This window comes from Anabrus simplex, chromosome 10, assembly GCF_040414725.1.
Source record: "Anabrus simplex isolate iqAnaSimp1 chromosome 10, ASM4041472v1, whole genome shotgun sequence".
Taxonomy (NCBI): domain Eukaryota; kingdom Metazoa; phylum Arthropoda; class Insecta; order Orthoptera; family Tettigoniidae; genus Anabrus; species Anabrus simplex.
In genome coordinates, this window is record NC_090274.1 from 39,312,132 (window position 1) to 39,334,886 (window position 22,755).

At 41.0% G+C, this 22,755-nt stretch overlaps 1 protein-coding gene across 7 annotated transcripts in view; it reads left to right on the forward strand.

Annotated features, from left to right (window-relative positions):
- Nucleotides 1-22,755, forward strand: part of LOC136882126 (RNA-binding protein 24-A) — a 410,943-nt gene that overhangs the window by 195,969 nt on the left and 192,219 nt on the right. For all 7 annotated transcript variants that reach the window (XM_067154649.2, XM_067154651.2, XM_067154652.2 and 4 more), the window contains exon 3: nt 7,844-7,901. In XM_067154649.2, coding sequence (XP_067010750.1) covers nt 7,844-7,901 — 58 coding nt within the window. The remainder of the gene's footprint in view (nt 1-7,843; nt 7,902-22,755) is intronic.

Genomic DNA, 22,755 nt, shown 5'->3' on the forward strand with positions numbered 1-22,755 from the left:
AATCGTTGTACTATGTCATGATACTCCAGTTCTCACTCACCCTTCCCAAATCAGACTCGTGAATTTTCAAAATTTTGGCACAAATTGCATTTAAAATCTACAGCGCAGGAAAGTACGCTCTTAAACATTTATAAACCGATCAATTACTACTGTATTAGAAAGCTATCACGCTGGAAAGTACGCTCTTAAACATTTATAAACTGATCAATTACTACTGTATTAGAAAGCTATCACGCTGTACGCTGTAAGGAAGCTTATCGCAGACTAGCTGAGACCATGACATTACTGAACGAACTGTAGGGTCAGGTTCTCAAATACGGCCACCAAAGTATATTCGTATATTTTATTCGAAGGTGAAAAGGAGTACAAAGACAAATTAAAGTGGAAATGAAAGGTACATAACTACTAAATGTTTAGTATGCAGGAATTCAAAACAACTGTATTATAGATTAATTTTCTTGAACTTATTTAGGATCATTGCAAAACGGCCGTGTTAGAAGACAGTCTTGTAAGATGGCCGTCTGTGAAAAATTCTATTTATGAACACTTTTCACACTCAAAATCTTTTACACCATGAGTATTTGCAGATTTTTCATGACACCACATAGTGCACTTCACACAACACACCCAGATTTGCCCGTCGTGGTCTTCGCTGAAGAGTCCATCATAATATCCACACCTGCTATCATGTGTTTCGTGCGGATCCATTTTTCGCTTTCGGGTTCATTTTCGCCATTTTCTTTGCTCTTCGTTCCCTTATGTGTTGTGGGGAAGTCAAAATTGTGGCTTTTTTACTTCTGCCTGTATTTTTCTTCCTTGGTACAGAAGGCGTAGGGCTGCCGACTTTGTTACAAGATTATACACTTCCAAATAATTCACCACCTATCTCATATATGGCAGCACTAATCTACCGTAACGAACTACGCTTCTCTTCAGTGATGGCCATGCTTTAACAGGCAATGTTCACCTTTTATAATTTACAACTCATACTGCTACAGTGAATTATATTTCAAGAACACGAAAAATAAAAATGGCTTCGTCAGACTTACCTTTAGAATGTGGATGTTAAATATTCACTCGTAGAAAAGCACAACACAGACATGTGACAATAGCAGTCAACTGAACGGATGCCGAACAAGTATGGCAATAATTTTAACCCTCTACTGCATACTGTTGCCGTTAGGCAACAAATAACTTTTCACCTGTGTAAATGGATAAATATTATAGACAGAGGTAGTTTTACGGCACACGTTCAACTGTATAGTCAATTAAACACATATCCCAGTGATGCCTTGTTATTTTTTACACATAACATACAGCCAAAGGTATGTTCTCAAAGGTATGTTCTCCTTCCACCCCGTCAACATGCACGCGAACCAACCACCGTTTATTTTACGTGGGCCCTCCCCATCATATTACCACAGGCTTCAGGAGTACCTCTGGCTCAACCTCAAAGACATTGTACTTGCGCCTTGCAATACGTACCCATGGCCAGTAGGCAGTAATGTTCGGTCTTTGAATGTTAAAAGCGTAGCGTAAAATCGTGGAAAATCGTATATATATATATATTCCAATATGGCAATCCACATCACATACGAGTGTTAAGTTATTAGGCCCAGTTAAGAATTGCTGGTATATGTAAACCACTGAGCGTATGTAGAACATTAAAGCTTGAAATTTTCTTCACCAAACGGAAACGAAAAATAATTCATGCAGTAGAGGGTTAACACACTCTGTCGAGTTCCTCTCCAGATAGGAAGGCGGTAGATTTGAAAGAACGAAATATGGCCGTTTTACAAGAGCGGCCGTTGTACAAGACTTGACCCTATGAGTTAGGCGGGCTATTGTATCATCCGCTCGCCCAGACACGGCGCAGGGAATTAACCAGCAACTGGACTGAGGCTGCAGAGGAGTGGCCACGGTTCTACCGTATTCAGGACACGGAGAGGGGCTGGTCCCCCACTGTCGGCTGTCCTGAGAATGGTTCTCCGTGGTTTTCCATTCTCCTGCACTAATACGAATGCCGGGACAGTTCCTAGTACTGTGTAGAGATGAGAAAAATGCAAGAATGAGGAATGTGGCCTGCAAGTACGAAGTTCCTGTTCTGCCCAGACAGATCGGCTCTTATCTGCTTATATCTACTACACGAAAACACTGACTCACAATTTGCAGTGTGCTGGATTACAACTGACAAGAGCGAAGATCTGCCAGTAGAAAATAATATAAAGTCGCCTGGGTAGTAGCGGAGTTGCTATGGTAACCATTGCGTCACTGGCTCTGCTGGTGAAAACCCCTTCGCCCCGTGCTTCACCTGGCATGTGCATTCTTCTCATCTCCCAACAATATAGGCCACGACCGCTAACCCGCACTCGTTCTCCGAGCATCTCCACGCTAACAAATCTCCTGACCTGAGAGACGGCGTCACCGTATAAGACGCCCCTGAAGGAGAAAAATGAAAACATAGAGTAATTGTACATTTTCGCCCAATACGATTTTTCTGAATTTGAAATCGTTACAGTTATCTGCAGCTCGTCTGTCATCAAAATGTTGTCTGTCTCGTACATTTGGAAACATGCGACCTCGTCTTCGTGGTCTTCCCATAACTTTTTTTTTTTGCTAGGGGCTTTACGTCGCACCGACACAGATAGGTCTTATGGCGACGATGGGATAGGAAAGGCCTAGGAGTTGGAAGGAAGCGGCCGTGGCCTTAATTAAGGTACAGCCCTAGCATTTGCCTGGTGTGAAAATGGGAAACCACGGAAAACCATCTTCAGGGCTGCCGATAGTGGGATTCGAACCTACTATCTCCCGGATGCAAGCTCACAGCCACGCGCCTCTACGCGCACGGCCAACTCGCCCGGTCCCATAACCCTACTTATTATGCACTACGCTACTTTTGTTACGGAGAAATTGATGCCAGCAGGGAGAATCACATAACAAACGCTTCAGGCTGACGATCCGAGATAAAACTAATAACAATGTTATTGTTTTTACGTCCCACTAAAAGTACTTTTACGATTTTCGTAGACGCCGAGGTGCCGGTATTTAGTCCCGCAGGAGTTCTTTAACGTGACAGTAGATCTACCGATACAAGGACGACGTACTTGAGCACCTTAAAATACAACCGGACTGCCACGTTGGGCTCAGAAAGCCAGCGTTCTACTGTCTGAGCCATTCAGCCCGGTGAAATAAAAAAAGTAATTTGCACTGCGAACTAGTTTGTCAGGTTCACTGTTTAAACAACAGACTCATCTATTACGCTTTTATTTTTGCTAGTGGCTTTACGTTGCACCGACACAGATAGGTCTTTTGGCGACGATGGGATAGGAAAGGGCTAGGAGTTGGAAGGAAGCGGCCGTGGCGTTAGTTAAGGTACAGCGCCAGCATTTGCCTGGTGTGAAAATGGGAAATCACGGAAAACCATTTTCAGGGCTGCCGACAGTGGGATTCGAACCTCTATCTCCCGGATGCAAGCTCACAGCTGCGTGCCCCTAACCGCACGGCTAACTCGCCCGTCACCTGTTACGAATGGAGGGACAAAACACTTCGCTTCCTTGTGGTCTTCATATCGCTGTTAAACTCGATTTAAAAAAATATATATAACTAAATATTACATTCATTTTTTATTTTTGTTCAATTCTTGAGTTAATAACGAAACCAATACGGCACTTCACACCACCATAGGTTCTGTAGATTTTTAATAATATTAGTAAGCATATTTGATATTATTATTTTCTTAATCTGTTTACCTTGCAGGGTTGGTTTTTCCCTCGAATTCAGCGAGGGAACCCACCTCTACCGCCTCAAGGGCAGCGTCCTGGAGCTTGGGTATACAGCTGGGGAGGAGGACCAGTGCCTCGTTCAGGCTGTCTCATCTGCTATGCTGAACAGGGGCCTTGTAGGGGAATGGGGAGTTTGGAAGGGGTAGGCAAGGAAGAGGGAAGGACGTGGCTGTGGCCTTAAGTTGGGTAGGTACCATCCCAGCATTTGCCTGGAGAAGTGGGAAACCACGAAAAACTACTTCCAGGATGGCTGAGGTGGGAATCGAACTTACCTCTACTCAGTTGACCTCCCGAGGCCGAATGGACCCCGTTCCAGCCCTCGTACCACTTTTCAAATTTCGTGGCTAATAACACTAACCACTGCACCACAGAGGCGGACATTATTATTATTATTATTATTATTATTATTATTATTATTATTATTATTATTATTATTATTATTATTATTATTATTATTATTATGTGCGTATGGACCCAATGGATCACGCAAAGCTCTAACGATTCTGTTTTCTGAGTTGCCAAACAGCTCTCATCCTTTCTCCGTGGATCCTTTTTCGTTCTTCTGTCCACTTTGCTCCAGTCTTCTTTTTCACTTCGTTCTCTGGTTGCACTTTCCATCCATTAATTTTTTTCCTGTAGAGGTTTCTGTCCGCGGTGTCAGTTGAGTCCATATGGGCTTTTTCCAGATCCTTCTTCACTTCCAGTACCCATGGAATATTTTTTTAGATGTTCTATGTAGGTGAGAATCTTGTGTGTCAGTCTACTTGCCGGCAGTCTGCGAACGTGCCCATAAAATTTCAGACGTCTTTTGCGGATGTCTGCTGCAATGTTGGAAAGCTCTTCTGTCACTTTGCGTGACCTCTGTCTATCTGTTTTTCGGGGGCCGAGAATTTTCCTCAGGATTCTTCTTTCTTCTTTTAAAATGTTTTCTAGGTCACCTTTCCCATTTAGTGTAAGGGTCTCACTGGCATATAAGACTTCGGGCTTGATTACTGTATTATAGTGTCTGATCTTTGCATGGCGGGACAAGCACTTTTTATTGTATATGTTGTGAACCCTACCGTAGGCTTTCCGAAATTTTTGTAGGCGAGTTTTCTGGGCAGCTTTCTCGCCTCCCGTTGGTTCAAGTATTTCTCCCGAGTACTTGAAGTGTGGTACTCGGCTGATTATTATTATTGTTATTATTATGATAATAATAATGAAATGGCGTATGGCTTTTAGTGCCGGAAGTGCCCAAGGACAAGTTCGGTTCGCCAGATGCAGGTCTTTTGATTCGACTCCCGTAGGCGACCCGCGCGTCGTGATGAGGATGAAATGATGATGAAGACGACACATACACCCAGTCCCAGTGCCAGCGGAATTAAGCAATTATGGTTAAAATTCCCGACCCTGCCAGGAATCGAACCCGGGACCCCTCTGACCAAAGGCCAGGACGCTAACCATTTAGCCATGGAGCCGGACATTATATTATTATTATTATTATTATTATTATTATTATTATTATTATTATTATTATTATTGGATATTGAATTTTCACGACCGCATTGTAATCGAAATCGATTTTCAACCTATCAGGTCGTGTTACGTACATGTAGTACGTGTTGAAGACATGTTAAGTACCGAACAAAAATGGCCAACCGGACACCAGTGGGAACAATGCGGTCGTGAAAATTCAGTATTCATTGACTTGGCCCACAGTGGGCGACTTGCACGCACTCTACTACAGTGTGATGGCGGTAGAGCCAGACTTGCAGCTTAGATCCTTTCCAACAGAACAAGGATGACCTAGGTCACCATAGCTCAATTGGTAGAGCAACCGACGCGAAATTGGGAGGTTGTGGCTTCGGATCCTATTGGTGTCCGGATGGCCATTTTTGTTCCGTACTTAACATCTATTCAAGACGTATTACAAGCACGTAACACGTCCTAATAAGTTGAAAGTCGATATCCATTATTACTGTTGTTGTTGTTGTTGTTGTTAACATAGGACCTACACGTATATTTTCTCGACAGATATCTGATAGAAATCCGGAAACCGACTCTATCCATTTTCTCCGCTGGTAGCTCTTTCTATACACAGTTAAGAAGTTCAGTGGCAGAAATGGAATGTTTTACAGTTTGGGTTTATTGAAAAGGCTTGCGGTAGAAGAATTTTAGAGAAACACAGTAGAAAGCCATCATCTCTTCTGTTTGTTATTATAGATCGCGAGCCAGACGACGCATGCCACAGTTGTAGTTGCGCTGGCCAAGTATACGTGTCGTGATGTTTGAAATATCAGCACCACCTCTCTTACCTTGTGCCTCCATGCCTGAGATCAAGGAAGTTGGCACCAGTATTTGTGATGTGTTTCTTTAAGCCTGAATAAAGTGTGAAATGGCCGTGAAACTAGCCTGCCTCATCTTTAAGACGGTTATTCCAAGAATGTCTGTCCCTTTGAGCTGAGTCCCTGTCACAAACAAACTTCGTGCCAAAGTAAGAAGAGAGAGAAAACACTTATTATTTGCATACGCTCTGTCGCAATGGTTTAGTTGGACCGAAACGCACCGCAAAGTATTTCCTCCTTACAATATTATCATTATTGATGATGATTGTTATTTAAAGGAGCCTAACAGCTAGGTCATCGGCCCCTAATTGTGTGAGGTGCAACGAAATGACACGATAATTAAAACTTCAAAATGTATTCACTGACTAGAATCTAAAACGAATGACTATGTCAAAACGACCGTGAATCCAAAAACAATTATTGGATTCAGTTCACAATTCCTTATTTTCAAAGATGATGCTTGTTGTCCAAAGGGGTCCATAATCCAGGTCACCGGCCCCTCATGATGGTATTAATTACTGGTAATCATCATCTAGGTATTCTGTCTGAGATGAACCTCTTCCACTGTTGCCTGTCCTGCGCCAAGTTTTTCATGTCCGAATATTTATTTCCTTGGATATTGTCCAACATTTGATATTTTTTCCTTCCTGCGCAGAAGAAACCCTAAACCTAAAAACCATACTACAGATTCGCAAAACCAAACAAACAGTAATCACCTTTGTTGACTTCAAAAAGGCATATGATTCCATAGATTGGCAGACCCTGTTCAACATACTAGAAGAATTTCAAGTCGACAGGAAAACGAGGGAATTGATTAAACAAACTCTGACCAACACAACATCAAAAGTTAAGTTCTTGGGAGAAATTTCTGAACCGTTCGAAATCAGAACTGGTGTCCAACAGGGAGATAGACTATCCCCACTACTATTCAATTTAGTTTTGGAAAAAGAGATTCGTGAATGGAGAAAAGAAACTAAAGGTATAAACATTGGCAGACTTCTTAAAGACCTTGATTGCGTAGCTTTCGCAGATGACCTTGCGATCCTTTCGAACAACAGCAAGAAGCAATCCACTCCATAGAAAAATTGCATGAAATAGCCGCAAAAACCGGACTTCAAATTTCATTTGAAAAGACGCAGTTTATGGAAGGAACTAAATCAAGATTCGACAATCAACCATTAATCACCAAATGTGGAATAATTTCCCAACTAGACAAATTCAAGTATGTAGGTGAAATTATTCAGCCAGCAGGGTTAAATCAGGAAGCTAACAAAGAAAGAACGGCTAAACTACAAAGGGCTTACAAAATCACATGGAACAGATACAACAAAAGATGTATATTAAAAAAATGCAAAATTACGACACTACAATACAGTCATCAAACCAGAGGCACTAGAGCTAGCCTCTTGTTTATAGCTCGGGTGATGAGTACCGAAATATACGCGATGCTGCTAGAAAGGGAAGTTTCTCGCACGGGGGAATCAGACGAGGAGAGCCATACAGAAAGGGCTCCGATCTGACTGACTAATCCCTTTCAGGGCTGGCATGTAACAATATTATAAATATATAGCTATTGTAATAACACTGCTCATTCCACATTTATCGTTGAACATTTAAAATCTCATTGCAGATACCGCTAGTTAATGAATATATCTTGATAACATTTCTTAAGAGCAAGTATATTGGAAATGAAAATGCTCTTTACCCGCTTAAATAATTTATTATTCTTTGTTTCAGGGTTCCCGTTCCCAGGGATCAGAACCGGTTACCCTGCCGTCTTGCCCAGCCAGTATGGGTGAGTGTCTACCTACTATTTGCATCCTGATTTGTATTCACATGTGTTTTTATTTTAGTTTAGTTCTTGTATTTTCTTTGTTATGCTTGTCTAATTTTCGCTTGATGTAGTTAGGCTGTTTTATAGGAAACATATTATTATTGACAATAATGACAGTAGTTCAAGATGATATATATACATATTTTGTATTGATCTTGTTGAGATGTATCCAGAGCAGCAAAAATAAACTGTGTGCAGTATTACTGCTAGACTTATGAATCAGAGAACTGAGATAGGTTCCTTTGCTTTTGTTTTGGTTAATGCAAATTCATAGGGGTAGGTGGGGTAGAAGGGTGTACAGCGTCTAGTAATATCTTCCAGTCTAATCTGCCTAACAGTTGAAAGCTATGCCTGGCAGTTTTTTGGGGAGATATTTGGGTATTGCTAAGTACTGTTTGATTTGTTAATTTGTTTTTGCAACATCCCCTTAACGCAAATAAGAATAAAAGAGGTTTATTTTGATAAGTCGTTTGACAAAATAGCATTTGAATGTCAAATAATTAGCACAAAAAGATAGTTGTATGCAACATGATAATATGGAGTCAGCCCACTAACGTTAGATGCTTAAAATATCTTTCATTTACAGTGCGTTAAGCAACATAGTTTAATTACAGAGGGACGTACGTGGTCAGTAATGCGTTGGGATCTTACTTTAATTAATTCAGACTCAGTACCTTTTTTCAGGTGCTCCATATCCCGACTTTTATCGTAATAAACTCCATCCTTCGTTATGCCCCACACTGAAAAATCAATTGAGTTTAGATCTGGGGAACGCGGTTCCACATCTACCACTATCTACGAAATGTATCATTTAAAAAAGTGCCGTTCTCGACTTGCTTGCATATGTTCTATTATTGCACTGTTTTGCACGTCAGAAACACTTCATAAAGAATTTCTAGGGTAAACAGTCCGTTAAAAAAATAAGGTCCGATAAACGCTCCAACAAAACACGGATTAACATTAAATGTTAGTGTGACTTATGCCTCACTCCACCCCACCCCCCAGCGTCAGCATTTTATTGCAGTTAAAAGCGAAGCTTCAGAGTAGACCAGGGATGGCGAACCTATGCCACGCGTGTCACTTAGTGACACGCGAACACGATTTCGGTGGCACGCCACATGAACATAATATATAGGTATCTAATTTATTAAATAATTTGCTTTACGTCGCACCGACACAGATAGGTCTTATGGCGGCGATGGGACAGGAAAGGCTTACGACTGTGAAGGAAACCGCCGTGGCCTTAATTGCCGTATGCCATCAGAATTTACCTGATGTGAAAATGGGAAATCACGGAAAACCATCTTCAGGGCTGCCGACAGTGGGGTTGGAACCCACTAACTCACAGCCGCGCACACCTGACCGCGCGGTCAACTCGCCCGGTGATAATATTTAATGACGAAGTGTGTTACAGTGGGAGCTTATTATCTTTTTACAAAATAATAATATTAGGTATTCTCGAAACTTACGTAAATTTTTGTTTTCAGTATTTGCAAGATACGATTACGGAACATGCAATCAAATGCGTTTACAAGATATCTATCTAATAAATGAATTAATGAGTAAATAAATAACATACGAGTATTATGAAGCATAATGGGAAATTTAGAAAGGAAGTCGCGGGGTGTTCCAGGCTGTAGACATTCCTTAATGGAAAATAAGTGGCACAGTCAACAGTTGAGAATAATAAACCAGACTTAAAATGGCACACTTATTGGAAAAGGTTCGCCATCCCTGGAGTAGACAGTGTAGCTAAGCTTTTCTTAAAATGTTCTGAAGAAAGAAAAGTAAATATTTTACAATATTTAAAATGCTATTGAAAGCTGGGAGCTGTACCTAGGAAGCATGCAGTGAAGGTATTGAGCATTCAAAATGTGATTGCACTCGGCCATGTCAGGAACTACTGCTTCTTTATGTCGGCTGCCCTGTCACCAGCTACCGTAACGCGCTAAATCTTTGACTACTCAGTTGGCCAGACCTCGGCAATACAGTGGTTTCTTTCGCTCTAACGCTGCTAGCCACCGAACGATCAACACACCTTCCATCCTGAATTCGTCCTATTGTTTTTGCATCTGTAGCACTCTGACATTATTAATCTTGTCATCTCGGTAATGCGGGACTCATGTGATGACTGCACTCGGTCCACTGACGTGCCCGTTGCTCACCTCGCTGTCCTCTACACACTGCGATAAGCAAACACTAGAGCCTCTTCTTCCAAGTGCCACATTTTGAATATGTGACAACTCAGCCTTCCCTGCTCGATCGACTGGCGGCGAGCGGGGAGAGGGGCTGCCCATGAATAGAACTCGATCCAAGTAAATGTAGAGCTAGGTTACTGTTTGATAGTACCACACCTTAGCTGCTTCAAAATCAGTTTCTTATGCGCACGATTCCATGTCTTGCAGCGTGAGAGGAACGTTGCTACGGAAGAGTTCATGTCGGCTCCACGTAATTGTAATTGTATTGCGGGTTAACATCTCAAGGGAGCAGCACAGCAATAGTTATAGTCCTGTCAGTTTCCTCGTTTACGACTGGCTACTCAAACGTTAAGCAGTATCACCCCCCCCCCCTTCCAACGACAGTAACCCGATTTACGACTGCTACAGTCGCCTCTATCATGACCAATAGCACGCTTGCTTTGTCAATGACAGTCCACGTGGAGTACTTCAAAAGTGTGCCGGTCCTGAAGCTGACTCGCTTGTCAGGTCTCCATTGTTGCACAGCTGCACGCAGTTCTGTCCAGTCTCGCTGCTAGCGTGTCTCGAGTTGGGGAACTCCTAGCACCTCGCGGACAAGGAATGCGAACTCAGCCGACCAGCTAGACCTTAAAAGCGTGCAGGTCGTTAACGAGGAAATTGCAACACCTTCACTACCTTCCTTCCCCTCCAAGCTTATGGCTCCGGGCAGCTTTACCGCGCGGTGCGTGATAGGAGAAGTGTACACACTGTTCTACTAGGGTTCCTACAAACATTCCCACCGCTCCTGCCCGGGACACCCAAACCGAACTACTTGAGCTTTGATGTTCTTTGTTTAGGACGGAACAGAAAGAGGAAATATCCCCTCAAAAGGGAAGCTCGTAGGGAAAAACTTTCCACGTCGTTCAGTCTACTGCAGTGTAAAGGAGAAGGGGATGTAAGTTCTCTTGTAAGCCCCCAATTAGAGTATGGTTCAAATATATCGGACCCTCACCAGGATTACTTCATATATTAACTGGAGAAGATCGAAAGGAAAGTAGCAAGATTTGTTCGCGGTGATTTTCGACAAATGTTGCAAACTTTGGGCTGTAAAGATTTGAGAGTAAGGAGAAGTGCTGCACGACTAAGCAGTATGTTCCGAGCTGTAGGTAGAGAAATGGTGTAGAATGACACTAGTAGACGAATAAGGTTGAGTAGGAGCTTTGAAAAGTAGGAAAGATTATTTTATATGAAAATAATGGCAGAAATCCAAGAAGACAAATTTGGGGCATATATTCATTTATTGGAAGAGGAAGTATGGAATGCAATGATTTTTCAATTGAAAGGTAAGATACATTTCCCCGTTCTTTGAAATCATTTAAGAACCCTAAATGCAGATCGATGATTGATTGATCGATCGATTGATTGATTTATTACTAGACCCCAGTTTTTTAATGCAGTAATAGGTTAGAATGAAAACTAATATTATTGTATTGGTTAATAGCAAATGTCGACTAGGTCGCTCTTCCGTAATGTAGTGAGAGTAACATAAATTCTAGGGGTTCTGATGGGCCGAACCCCTAATATTTATGCAAAACTCATAGCATAACTGTTGTGCAGGATAGTGTATACTTGTTACTCGCTTCAGTAAGTTTGTATTCTGAACTATTACTGCCTAAAAATCCGGACTATATTAATCACTATGACCGTGCTCAATACGGCTGTTGATAACACTATCCGTGCGTGTCTTTCGACCAAATAGGTTCTCCTAAAAAACTTACTGTATTTCAACAATGTCCTCTTGATTGAACCAAACGGACGTTGTGGTGTTTAATGAAGTTTATAGGCCTATTCATCGTGAAATTCAAGGTATGTTGTCAACCATTTTTTTGGAGAATATATTGTACAAGGCTTCAACAAGTAGTTGTAACATTAAGGGTAAGTATGACTGAAATTTGAAGGATTTTGGCGAAAAACACCAATTTTCCTTTTTTTTTGCATAATAAAATAGCCTCCAGTCCAAGCTGTACCAGAAAATAATAAATCAGTATCCAATCCGACATAGATAATGCTAATAACAACCATAACAAAAAAGATCTGAGGTGAGGACATGGTTTTCTCTTTCTTAAGTGTTCTCTCAGTTTCACATTTTAGTAGTTGTGTACAAAATGATCCTCCTGATAGAGTTTTCCTCGTAATATGCAGAAAATTTATTTACAAGCTTTGTTATATGTCAGGATCAAAATTTGCTAGTGATTTTTTATGTTCATTATTTGTAACAGTGTTATTTTTTTTACATTTAATTAGGGCCATGCCCTTCAAAATGATAACATTCAAATATAAAGGATTAAAAATATGTTGAGTGCAATAATCTTTACAGAATTATACAATGTGTAGCAACATTTATTTGTACATCCATATGGTACATTTGGTTTCATTTCTCATAAAATTGTGTCCCGAGGAGCGTTTTTTAAATTGCGCGTCAAAAATTGTATAAAAAGAAGAATACATTCAAAACAAAGTGACCTAAATGAATAAAATTTAGTTAAGAGCTCACTAGTGTCTATGTATGCGACATATATTTCATTACAATAACTTGAAAACTGTACAAGTTTGAAATTTCAGTCATACCTCCCCTGAAAGGAGAGAGGAATCTTAGAAAGATAGCGAATGACCCCTGTAGCTACATTTAGAGCGATGAGTAATATGAAGTTCAACTCCAGGATAAATTCTTGCTGGGATGCTGATTTAACGAGACAGTTCAACGATGTAAGACAGTAAATTTTACTCGTTCTTCTACGGCTGCGGCGCTATTTTCATGAGTTCTGCATATAAACTGCAAGGGGAGAGGGAACGAGACAGAAAAATACATTCTACCATTAGAAAAGAGTATCGTAAGAATGAATGGCGCCAACGACAGACCCTGACCTTTAGAATTTTCTAAAAAGTGAAATGGAATACGTAACGAAGGAACAGATGCGTGGTGAGAATGAAGTGTACTGAGAATGTATTTCTGTGACTCAGAGATGCTGTGGTCGTTGCAAGATAGACTAATGCCTATTGTACACCTTCAAATTGTTCTTTCAATTCAGTGCTTCACAAGAAAAAAAAAAGTCAAATCTTGTCCAAGATTCTCGAATACTGCTGAAGGTTTGATAAGATTTGAAATTATTTTGGCAAGGTGTGATAGCAGTTTGTTTTAACATGGAGGAAAAGCAAACAGCAGTTGTGGTTCTTGGACTGGGTTAAAAAAAAGAAGAGAAACGCGCAATAAACCACGGGGAAAATATTAATGTGGTTATCTTCAACATAACTTTGTATTCGCTGCCATAACATGTTTTGCAAAGGTTATGTTATATTGCATTTAACCACATTAATTGAATAAAAATGATAACAGTGCAACACAAATGCATATCTTATTACATTAAAACATATTAAGAATTTAATAAAAATATATGATAATAATATGCGAAGATCATCATAAATCGAAGATTGTTGAATGTATTTACTTATAGGATAATGTCCTGTAATAAACATGAAGGCTGTCCACTGTCCTTATTTCTCTTGCATTCTCCTCGTACGCCGCCGTTTTATTCATGTTATTGTCTATGAAGTCCACTGAATATAGGCATGGATGTGCCTCATACTTAGCAGTTAACACACCCACAACAACCTTCGGTCATGAAGACGAAGCCATTTTTGTTGTTTTGATTAACGGCAATCCCTGCATGCCTAGCGTTTTAGCGCGCACCATTAATAATCGAATTCCATTGGTCAAAGACTTGGCAATTCTTTGATTGATTAGAACATGGTGTAATTCACTTGCAAGATGTTTGAAGACTTCTCAAACATTACAAGAGATTTGACAAAAATTTGATCGTGTACGCTTCTTGGCAACAAACAGCGAGCGGACTCTTGTACAGAAGAATCAGACTCGATCTTCATATAACTCATCCCTGCGGTTTGGTCTTTGGTAATAAATATTGCTTGTCTAACTCCTCTTCTGTATCATACAGGCATAAGTCGATGATGATGATGATGATGCTTGTTGTTTAAAGGGGCCTAACATCTAGGCCATCTGCCCCTAATGGTACGAAATGAGACGAAATGAAATGGCAATTTAAAAGTTCAAAATCATGCACTGACCGAATAAAAAATGTGATGATGAAGAATGAATGGATGGATATGAATTTAAAACGATCAGTGAATTCGACCTCCGAGCCAGAAACTATCATAAACAATAGTATTAATCACCAAGGGACTGCTTCTAAAGTACAAACCTGAATCGAGGATACTTGTTGTCTAAAGGGGGGTCCAAAATTCAGGTCAACGGCCCCTCATAATGGTACTTATCGCTAGTAAAGTAGAACCATGGTATTTGTGATGTTGCGGTACTAATCAAAAGTAGCGTAGACTCACGGTGTTTCACACATAATGGCGTCACTCATAGGCAACGCAAACCCATGGTGTTCCTCGCCTAGGTGTACTAATCACGGGCACCGGTATTCCCGTGATGTTGCTCATATAGTGGGTAGTAATCACAGGCAACGCAGACCCACGGCGTCGCTTATATAGTGGTACTAATCACAGGCAACGCCCAGACCCGTGGTATTTCTCACAATGGTACTAATCACGGGTACTGGAAACTCACAGTGAATCACTCTCTGCTGCTACTAATCACAAACCTATTGTGTATATAACATAGTGGTACTACTCGCAAGTAAAGGCGACCCACGATGTTCCCCGCGTGATGGTAAGTAGTTTCATGGTTCTAATACAATCATCCCTTGGTCGCCCTTTTTAGCCGCATCGTACGACAGGAGGGGGTACCGTGGATGTATTCTTCGTCTGCGTCCCCCACCCACAGGGGCTGGCATAAGTCGAAGAGTCCACGTCTATCTTGGTCCGCGTAGGCAAATCGCAATCTACCAGTTGCTTTTGGAACGTTCTTGCAATTTTGAAATTCACTCCTCGAAGAGCCTGTCATTGAAAAAGGCAAGCATACTATTGGTCAAAAGGGAGGCGTCTGTACACAGTCGTATAGCTGGTTATTATCGGGGGGTGGTACTGCTTAACGTTTGAGCCGCCGAAGAAATTGAGAGAACTATAGTCCTAACATCAAAAGAAGCGTTTTGACAGCTGGAGAGCCGTCGTTGAGAAGCACAACTCCAAGTGGACAGCAGGTTCATCTCCATGGTAACCGCAGTGGGTACGCCCACGTTTCCATGGCATCCATACCCTTGCTCCCTTGTGTCCTACCAGGCAGGTAGTAAACCGACCTCCCTACGGGATATGAAATTGAACCGGTGAGACCAAGAAGGGAAATATTCTACTTAACCATACTTTTGGGAAATCAAAAAGAAACTTCGTAGCAACCAAACTAAAAGTTGGATGAAGAAACTTATATTACAAACTTATGCATAATAACCACAATAGCAATATTCCACTAGTGGTTTGTTTTTCAAATCTTTATTTCTGCTCCGATATGTTTTCAAAGTTGGTGGAATTTTTCCTTTCTAGGTCTCAACTGAGTAAAATAGTAAGGGTAATACACAAACATTTTTTTCACTCTTAATCAAAAGACTGTATTGCCTTAAAACAAAAAAAAAAAGTTTATATAAGTCATAAGCGTATATACATTTTAGAGAAGACATCAATTCTTTTACCTTTTAAACTTTACAGAGTTTTTTAGTCCTTACTGTCATCATCTTCAGTCTGACTAGTGGTAGCTATTGATAGGCAGTCTGAGACTCGAGACTACCGCAGTCACTGTTCCTCGCGAGAAATTTCGAAACATCTCGAGAGCGTTGTCCCCGAATTGTGTGGATACTAGGGGCGTTATTCGAACTCGAGATGGGGCAAGATGCGCCTTGTGCATATGCCACCACCATTACGCATGAGTGGAACGTGTAATCTAAAATGCCAGAGTTTGCTCCAATTCTTTCGAACCTGAGTGTTCATTTCCGCAGAGGTATTCCTGAGCCGGAGTTTACGTGCGGTAGGGTGGCCAGTTCCTTTCCGCTCCTTCATTCCCTTACCCCCCACCAACAGCGCGTGGCAACCCATCCAACTCCTGACCACGCCCAATGTTGCTTAACTTCGGAGATCTCACGGGATCCGGTGTTTCAACACGGCTACGGCCGTTGGCCAGACAGGGTAGTAATGGACAATAATGGTGAGATATTTACCGGGTCATTGGCCCATGATGATTGGTGGAATGTTTTCCTTTTTCAACTCAAGAGATGCGTTTTAAAGCGAACAACAACATGGCTACTTCAACTCATTTTGTCAAAAAAAGTGGAATCCTTCCCTTCTTGGTTTTACCGATTCAATTGGAAAAGCGAGAGAAGTATACATTTTTACCTAGAGACAAATCTTGAAACTAAATTCACTGACTCGCTGCGTGTACACATGAAACGCCAAACATCGAGGGAATGTTATTAGTTATGTCATTGTAGTTTTAACCGCCGCACTGTGTTTGTTTTAAACATGACTTCTAACGAGAAGGATGGGCTCCTACAGTCAGAAAATAATATATACTCGTAGTATTGACTCTATGTATGTCCTGTTTCCTGATACGGGGCCAGAGATGGTGTGACATGAAATTACATGGCATGTTTTTCTTAACACTGTTCCAATGTTTACGCTATACTTAACCTGTTTTCGCAGATTTTTTCAGAGTTCTTTTTACCGTTGTCTGTCCTGCACTTTCTTTGACCAATGTTTTTCCTAACAAATTTAACCATATTGGTTTATAAATTAGTCCGTATTGACGATCTCATAGAATAACACAAGGGGTTGTTGTTAGGTCCGCCCTGACAATATTTAATATTCTCATTAATTCAATATTTAATTTTCGTACATGATTCGAGAGCTGCCATTCTCTTCTTCAGCGAATAAACATCACAACTGACGGGCTGAGTGGCTCAGACGGTTGAGGAGCTAGCCTTCTGACACCAAAGGTCTTATGGCGACGATGGGACAGGAAAGGCCTAGGAAATTGAAGGAAGCGGCCGTGGCCTTAATTAAGGTACAGCCCCAGCATTTGCCTGGTGTGAAAACAAGAAACCACGGAAAACCATCTTCAGGGCTGCCGACAGTGGGGTTCGAACCCACTATCTCCCGGATGTGATCTCACAGCTGCGCGCTCCTTACCGCACGGCCAACTCGACCGGTGCAAATATTATTATTAATGTTGTTGTTGTTGTTGTTGTTAAACATCACAAGTAAAATTTGTCATATTCTAGGAAACACATAATTACATGAATATTGATACTAAAACATGGAATCGTTGCGCGTACTGTATGACGTTAAAAAGTTATATTGTAGAGTAAAGTTGATGTATCAGTTTATGTGGCTATACACTGAAAGTTGATATCATCGCCACTATGGCAAACTAGCGAAAGTGACAAACTAGGGAACCTGTAGTTCTGAAGTGTTGGTCTAGATCAGGGGTTTCCAATTTGTAAGCGGTCGAGGACCACGTTAACAACCTTAGGTTCGATCGCGGACCGCACTCTAATAATAGGCCAATTTTCGTAAAATTCCTCAAATAGAACAGACGTACCATTACGAAATAATATGCATAGTTCAATTGAAATGAAGCTTTGATCATTTTAATTATTTCAAACGCTATTTTACAATTGCATAAACTTACTTAATTCGTGTTATTCCTTGTGGAACATAGGCGTTCAACAAAGCATCTCCATCTGATCCTGTTGCCAGCCAACCTCTTCACCACTCTCCAGGTCTTGCCTTCTTCCATTGCCTCCATGAGTACAGATCTTCGCCACGTTTGTTTGGGGTTTCCTCTCCTCCTTTTTACCCTGCGGGTTCCAATCCAGGCCACTGCTTGTCGTTGCCTTCCACTTTCCCGCAGAGTCCTCACATTCCATAACCCAATTTTCGTTAGCCTTTTCAAGCCAAAGGTCGTCATCTTTGGATCAGTTCGGTTTCTCGTTGTTGATGTTTCTGTAATAAGGTAATTTAAGGTTGTGCGAGTTATTGGCCCACAGCACCCGAGCTTGGTGGTGAGGCTGCCACCTGCTCCTCCAAGGCTACTGTTTTCTGTTGGGGTTGTCTCCCTTAGCCTTTGAAGATCCCTCTTCACCACAAGGCGGTGGTTTTCCTCTTTATTTTACACCAAGAGGAAGGGTTGCCAACTTTGGCGTACCAAATGTCTCGTTCTCCGCCTCAGTTGCCGTTAAGGACTTTACCCTTACAGGCTATCCCCTACTTCGTACCGTTGTCCGTCCCCCACGACGTGGCCGAGGGGTTGGGTTTATGGGGGACAATTGCATAAAAGAGTGAAATTAAAAAGAAACACTATTCTACCCAGTACAATTGAATTTTGAAGAAGAGCACCCAGCAATGTCAGTTCATTTGAATTAATATTCGACAAATGACAAAAAGAAAAAAAAAGTGCCTAAAACCAAACTTAAATTAATAATGTAGTCAGAACAAAACTTAAAAAGAAGAACAATTTGGTGGGAGTATTGTAAAGGGAGCAATGATATACAGTTGTAAGAAGCCTAAAATCCTAGAAATGTACTTCCAGGAGTACATCCTGGAAAATGTCTAGGAGTGTGCTGCACTGTGGACCAATGAGAGAAGGATGAAGAATTGAAAATGCTTCTTACACCATACATACATACATACATACATACATACATACATACATACATTATCATTATAGACTGTTATGCCTTACAGCGTTCAGTCTGCAAGCCTCTGAGAATTTACTAAACGTCGCCACAATCCTCGATTTGCAACTAGTGTTGTGGCTTCATTTAGTTCTATACCTCTTATCTTTAAATCGTTAGAAACAGAGTCTAACCATCGTCGTCTTGGTCTCCCTCTACTTCTCTTACCCTCCATAACAGAGTCCATTATTCTCCTAGGTAACCTATCCTCCTCCATTCGCCTCACATGACCCCACCACCGAAGCCGGTTTATGCGTACAGCTTCATCCATCGAGTTCATTCCTAAATTAGCCTTTATCTCCTCATTCCGAGTTCCCTCCTGCCATTGTTCCCACCTGTTTGTACCAGCAATCATTCTTGCTACTTTCATGTCTGTTACTTCTAACTTATGAATAAGATATCCTGAGTCCACCCAGCTTTCGCTCCCATAAAGCAAAGTTGGTCTGAAAACAGACCGATGTGAAGATAGTTTCGTCTGGGAGCTGACTTCCTTCTTACAGAATACTGCTCATCGCAACTGCGAGCTCACTGCATTAGCTTTACGACACCTTGATTCAATCTCAGTTACTATATTACCATCCCGGGAAAACACACAACCTAAATACTTGAAATTATCGACCTGTTCTAGCTTTGTATCACCAATCTGACATTCAATTCTGTTGAATTTCTTACCTACTGACATCAATTTAGTCTTCGAGAGGCTAATTTTCATACCATACTCATTGCACCTATTTTCAAGTTCCAAGATGTTAGACTGCAGGCTTTCGGCACAGTCTGCCATTAAGACCAAGTCGTCAGCATAGGCCAGGCTGCTTACTACATTTCCACCTAACTGAATCCCTCCCTGCCATTTTATACCTTTCAGCATATGATCGATGTAAACTACAAACAGCAAAGGTGAAAGATTACAGCCTTGTCTAACTCCTGTAAGTACCCTGAACCAAGAACTCATTCTACCATCAATTCTCACTGAAGCCCAATTGTCAACATAAATGCCTTTGATTGATTTTAATAATCTACCTTTAATTCCATAGTCCCCCAGTATAGCGACCAATGGCAATTAAAATATTTCTTGGTATTCATTGCATGCTATGTTGCATAACATGTCCACAGAGAGGTTGGCATGGGTCCCATAGCCATTTTTATAATGGTTGAGACGTAGCACTGATATTTGTGAGGGCTTATTTTCCGCGAAAGTTGGGATTTAAAATTGTTTAAAATAGAAAATAATAATCTATTCAGATTAAAAGTGAATAATTAAAAACAGGAAATAATATTCAATAATGTATTAGTTCTGACTTGCGTCTATAAACGGTATACATTTTTGAACGAGCTATGAAACATTTCTTTGGGTAAATTTTCTTCGCATTTCTTAAAAGATGTTTTTAAAAAGCCTTTGCGGGCCGCATGCGGCCAGGGGGCCGCCATTGGGAAACCCCCGGTCTGGATTTTATTATCTATTTGTCTACCGTCTGACGAAGTCTCACATCTGCAACTCATTCTGTGTGGCTAACATAAAACCAATCATTAAGTGTAAAACTTGATTTGATATGAGTAAATACAACTTCTTTCAACTTTCCTAAATCATAAACTGAAACGTTGACAGATGATACCTCCAAAATCTTGCCAGTAATTCAGGCTATATTTATCATGTCCTTCGTCGCTTATAATTAAGTGAGTCACATGACCCGTTGGATTGTGCACCCCTTTCTTTATACCATGTTGAGTACAACCCAAACCGATCAACACTGGTGCGACTTCAATTAAAAACAGCACGGATTAACAACTCCCGTCGCGTTCTTGAAAAATCACATTGAATACTCTTTTTATTGCTTTGTAGTAAGTCGGCACAATCTCGCTCAATAGTCAAGCACGCACTAGCAACCTTTTGAAAGTTAAAATAATGAGTGATCATCCGGAATCGGCAAAAAGTGCAAAATTAAAACGTGTTATTATCGTTTGTAATATCGCAGAATGGATTTCCATACTACTGAGCAACATCCTAATTCAAAGGGAGGAAAAATGACATTTCAACAACATCCACCTCCTGTTGATGAGGTTACTAAACAAGACAAAACATTGTATATTGGAATGAGCGTGTCGGTAGGTTTATTTCTTTCAAATCACAGAGGAGATACTCTAATCTCTGTTCACTATATTTTAGTTTCATTTCTCAAAGTATCACGAGTTTTCTTAAGAAGTTGGCAGCGTACAGTAATATTGAGCAAATGCGTAGGCATTCATTTCGGAGGATGTCAACTGTATTATGAAGTGTGCTGACATTCCGTTGAACGTCTGCCAAGAATGACAAATACTGATCTGTTCTTTTCCTGAAGCGCTCTGCTGTGTTCCCATTGTTGCTCTTGGCACAAGGTTTACATTTTTATTCCACACATTGTGGTTATTTCTGCCAGTCAGAGATGCCTTACTGCGTGCGTATATTGATTTTGATTCTATAAACCCAAATTCTTCGTATCGAAGAGACTGGGCTAAATCTGCAATCTAAGTCAAATTTGGAAATATGATGTATTTTATTTATTTATTTACTATTCTTATTATTCTTCCGATTAATCCATTTAGAGGGTACAATATATCAACTTTGGATATTTTTTATTGTATTCGATTTCTTTTGCTTCCAAATTTCCTTCATCCTTGGAGTGTGTCGTTCTTTCTCTTTTTCTTTTAGTTGTCGGTTTCTTCCTCTCCTGAAATCCTGCATTTTGAGTTACTTCTCTAAAAAGTTTTTTTGATGCTTGTTGTTTCAAGAGGTCTAACATCTAGGTCATCGTCCCCTAATGGTACGAAATGAGACGAAATGAAATGACAAATTTAAAACCCAAAGTCCTCCACTGACCACAATTCAAAACGTGAGGACGAAAAATGAATGGATGGATGGATATGAATTTAAAACGATTAGTGGAACCAACCCACAGTGCCTCACAAGTACAGAAGCTGGCACAAAACAATAGTATTACTGACCAAGTGACTGCTTCTATAGCACGATACTGAATTGATGATGCTTGTAGTCGAAAGGAGTCCAAAATCCAAGTCATCGGCCCCTCATAATGGTACTTATCGCTAGAAAAATAGAACCATGATATCTGTCATGTTGCGGTACTAATCAAGAGTAGCGTAGACTCGCGGTATTCCACACATTATGGTACTACTCACAGGTAATGAAATTCGCACATGTATCACTGACCTAGGGTGTTTCGGACATTGCGGCGCCATTGACAGGCAACGCAAACCTATGGTGTTCATCACCTAAGTGTACTAACCACAGGGACTCGTACTATCCCGTGGTGTTCCTCATATAGTGGGTACTAATCATAGGCAGGCCAGAACCATGGGTTAATGTTGTCGCTCATATAATGCTACTAATCACAGGTACTGTAAAAGCCGTCGCGCTCTCGTTTGCTACTAATCACAAACTTAGTGGTACTACGCGCAAGGAAAAGCTACCCATGGTGTTCCCCGCGCGGTACTGATCACAAGTAGTTTCATGGTTCTAATATAATCATCCCTTGGTCGCCCCTTTTAGTTGCCTCTTACGACAGGCAAGGGATACCGTGGGTGAATTCTTCGTCTGCGCGCCCCCCCCCCCCCATCCACAGGGGGTTGTGTGTTTGGTCTGCGAGAGGTATTTTATTTCCCCTATCCTCCACCTGGGACGCGCCACGTGGGAGGATCACCTCTTCCCCTGCTACGCCAGCGTAGTAGGTTCGTGGAGTTTTCTGTTTTCTATTGTGTCTGTTTTAATACCAGCATTCTTCATATCTTTTTCAATATCAGCAAACCATGTGGGTTTTGATTTGTAACTGTTCAATTAATTGAAGATCTGTTTAGTTAGTCTGTTGCTTTCCATTGTATAAAGATGTCCAGAAAACTGTAGTCTTCTCTTCCTTATTACATCAGTTACTTTTTCAATTTTCAAATATA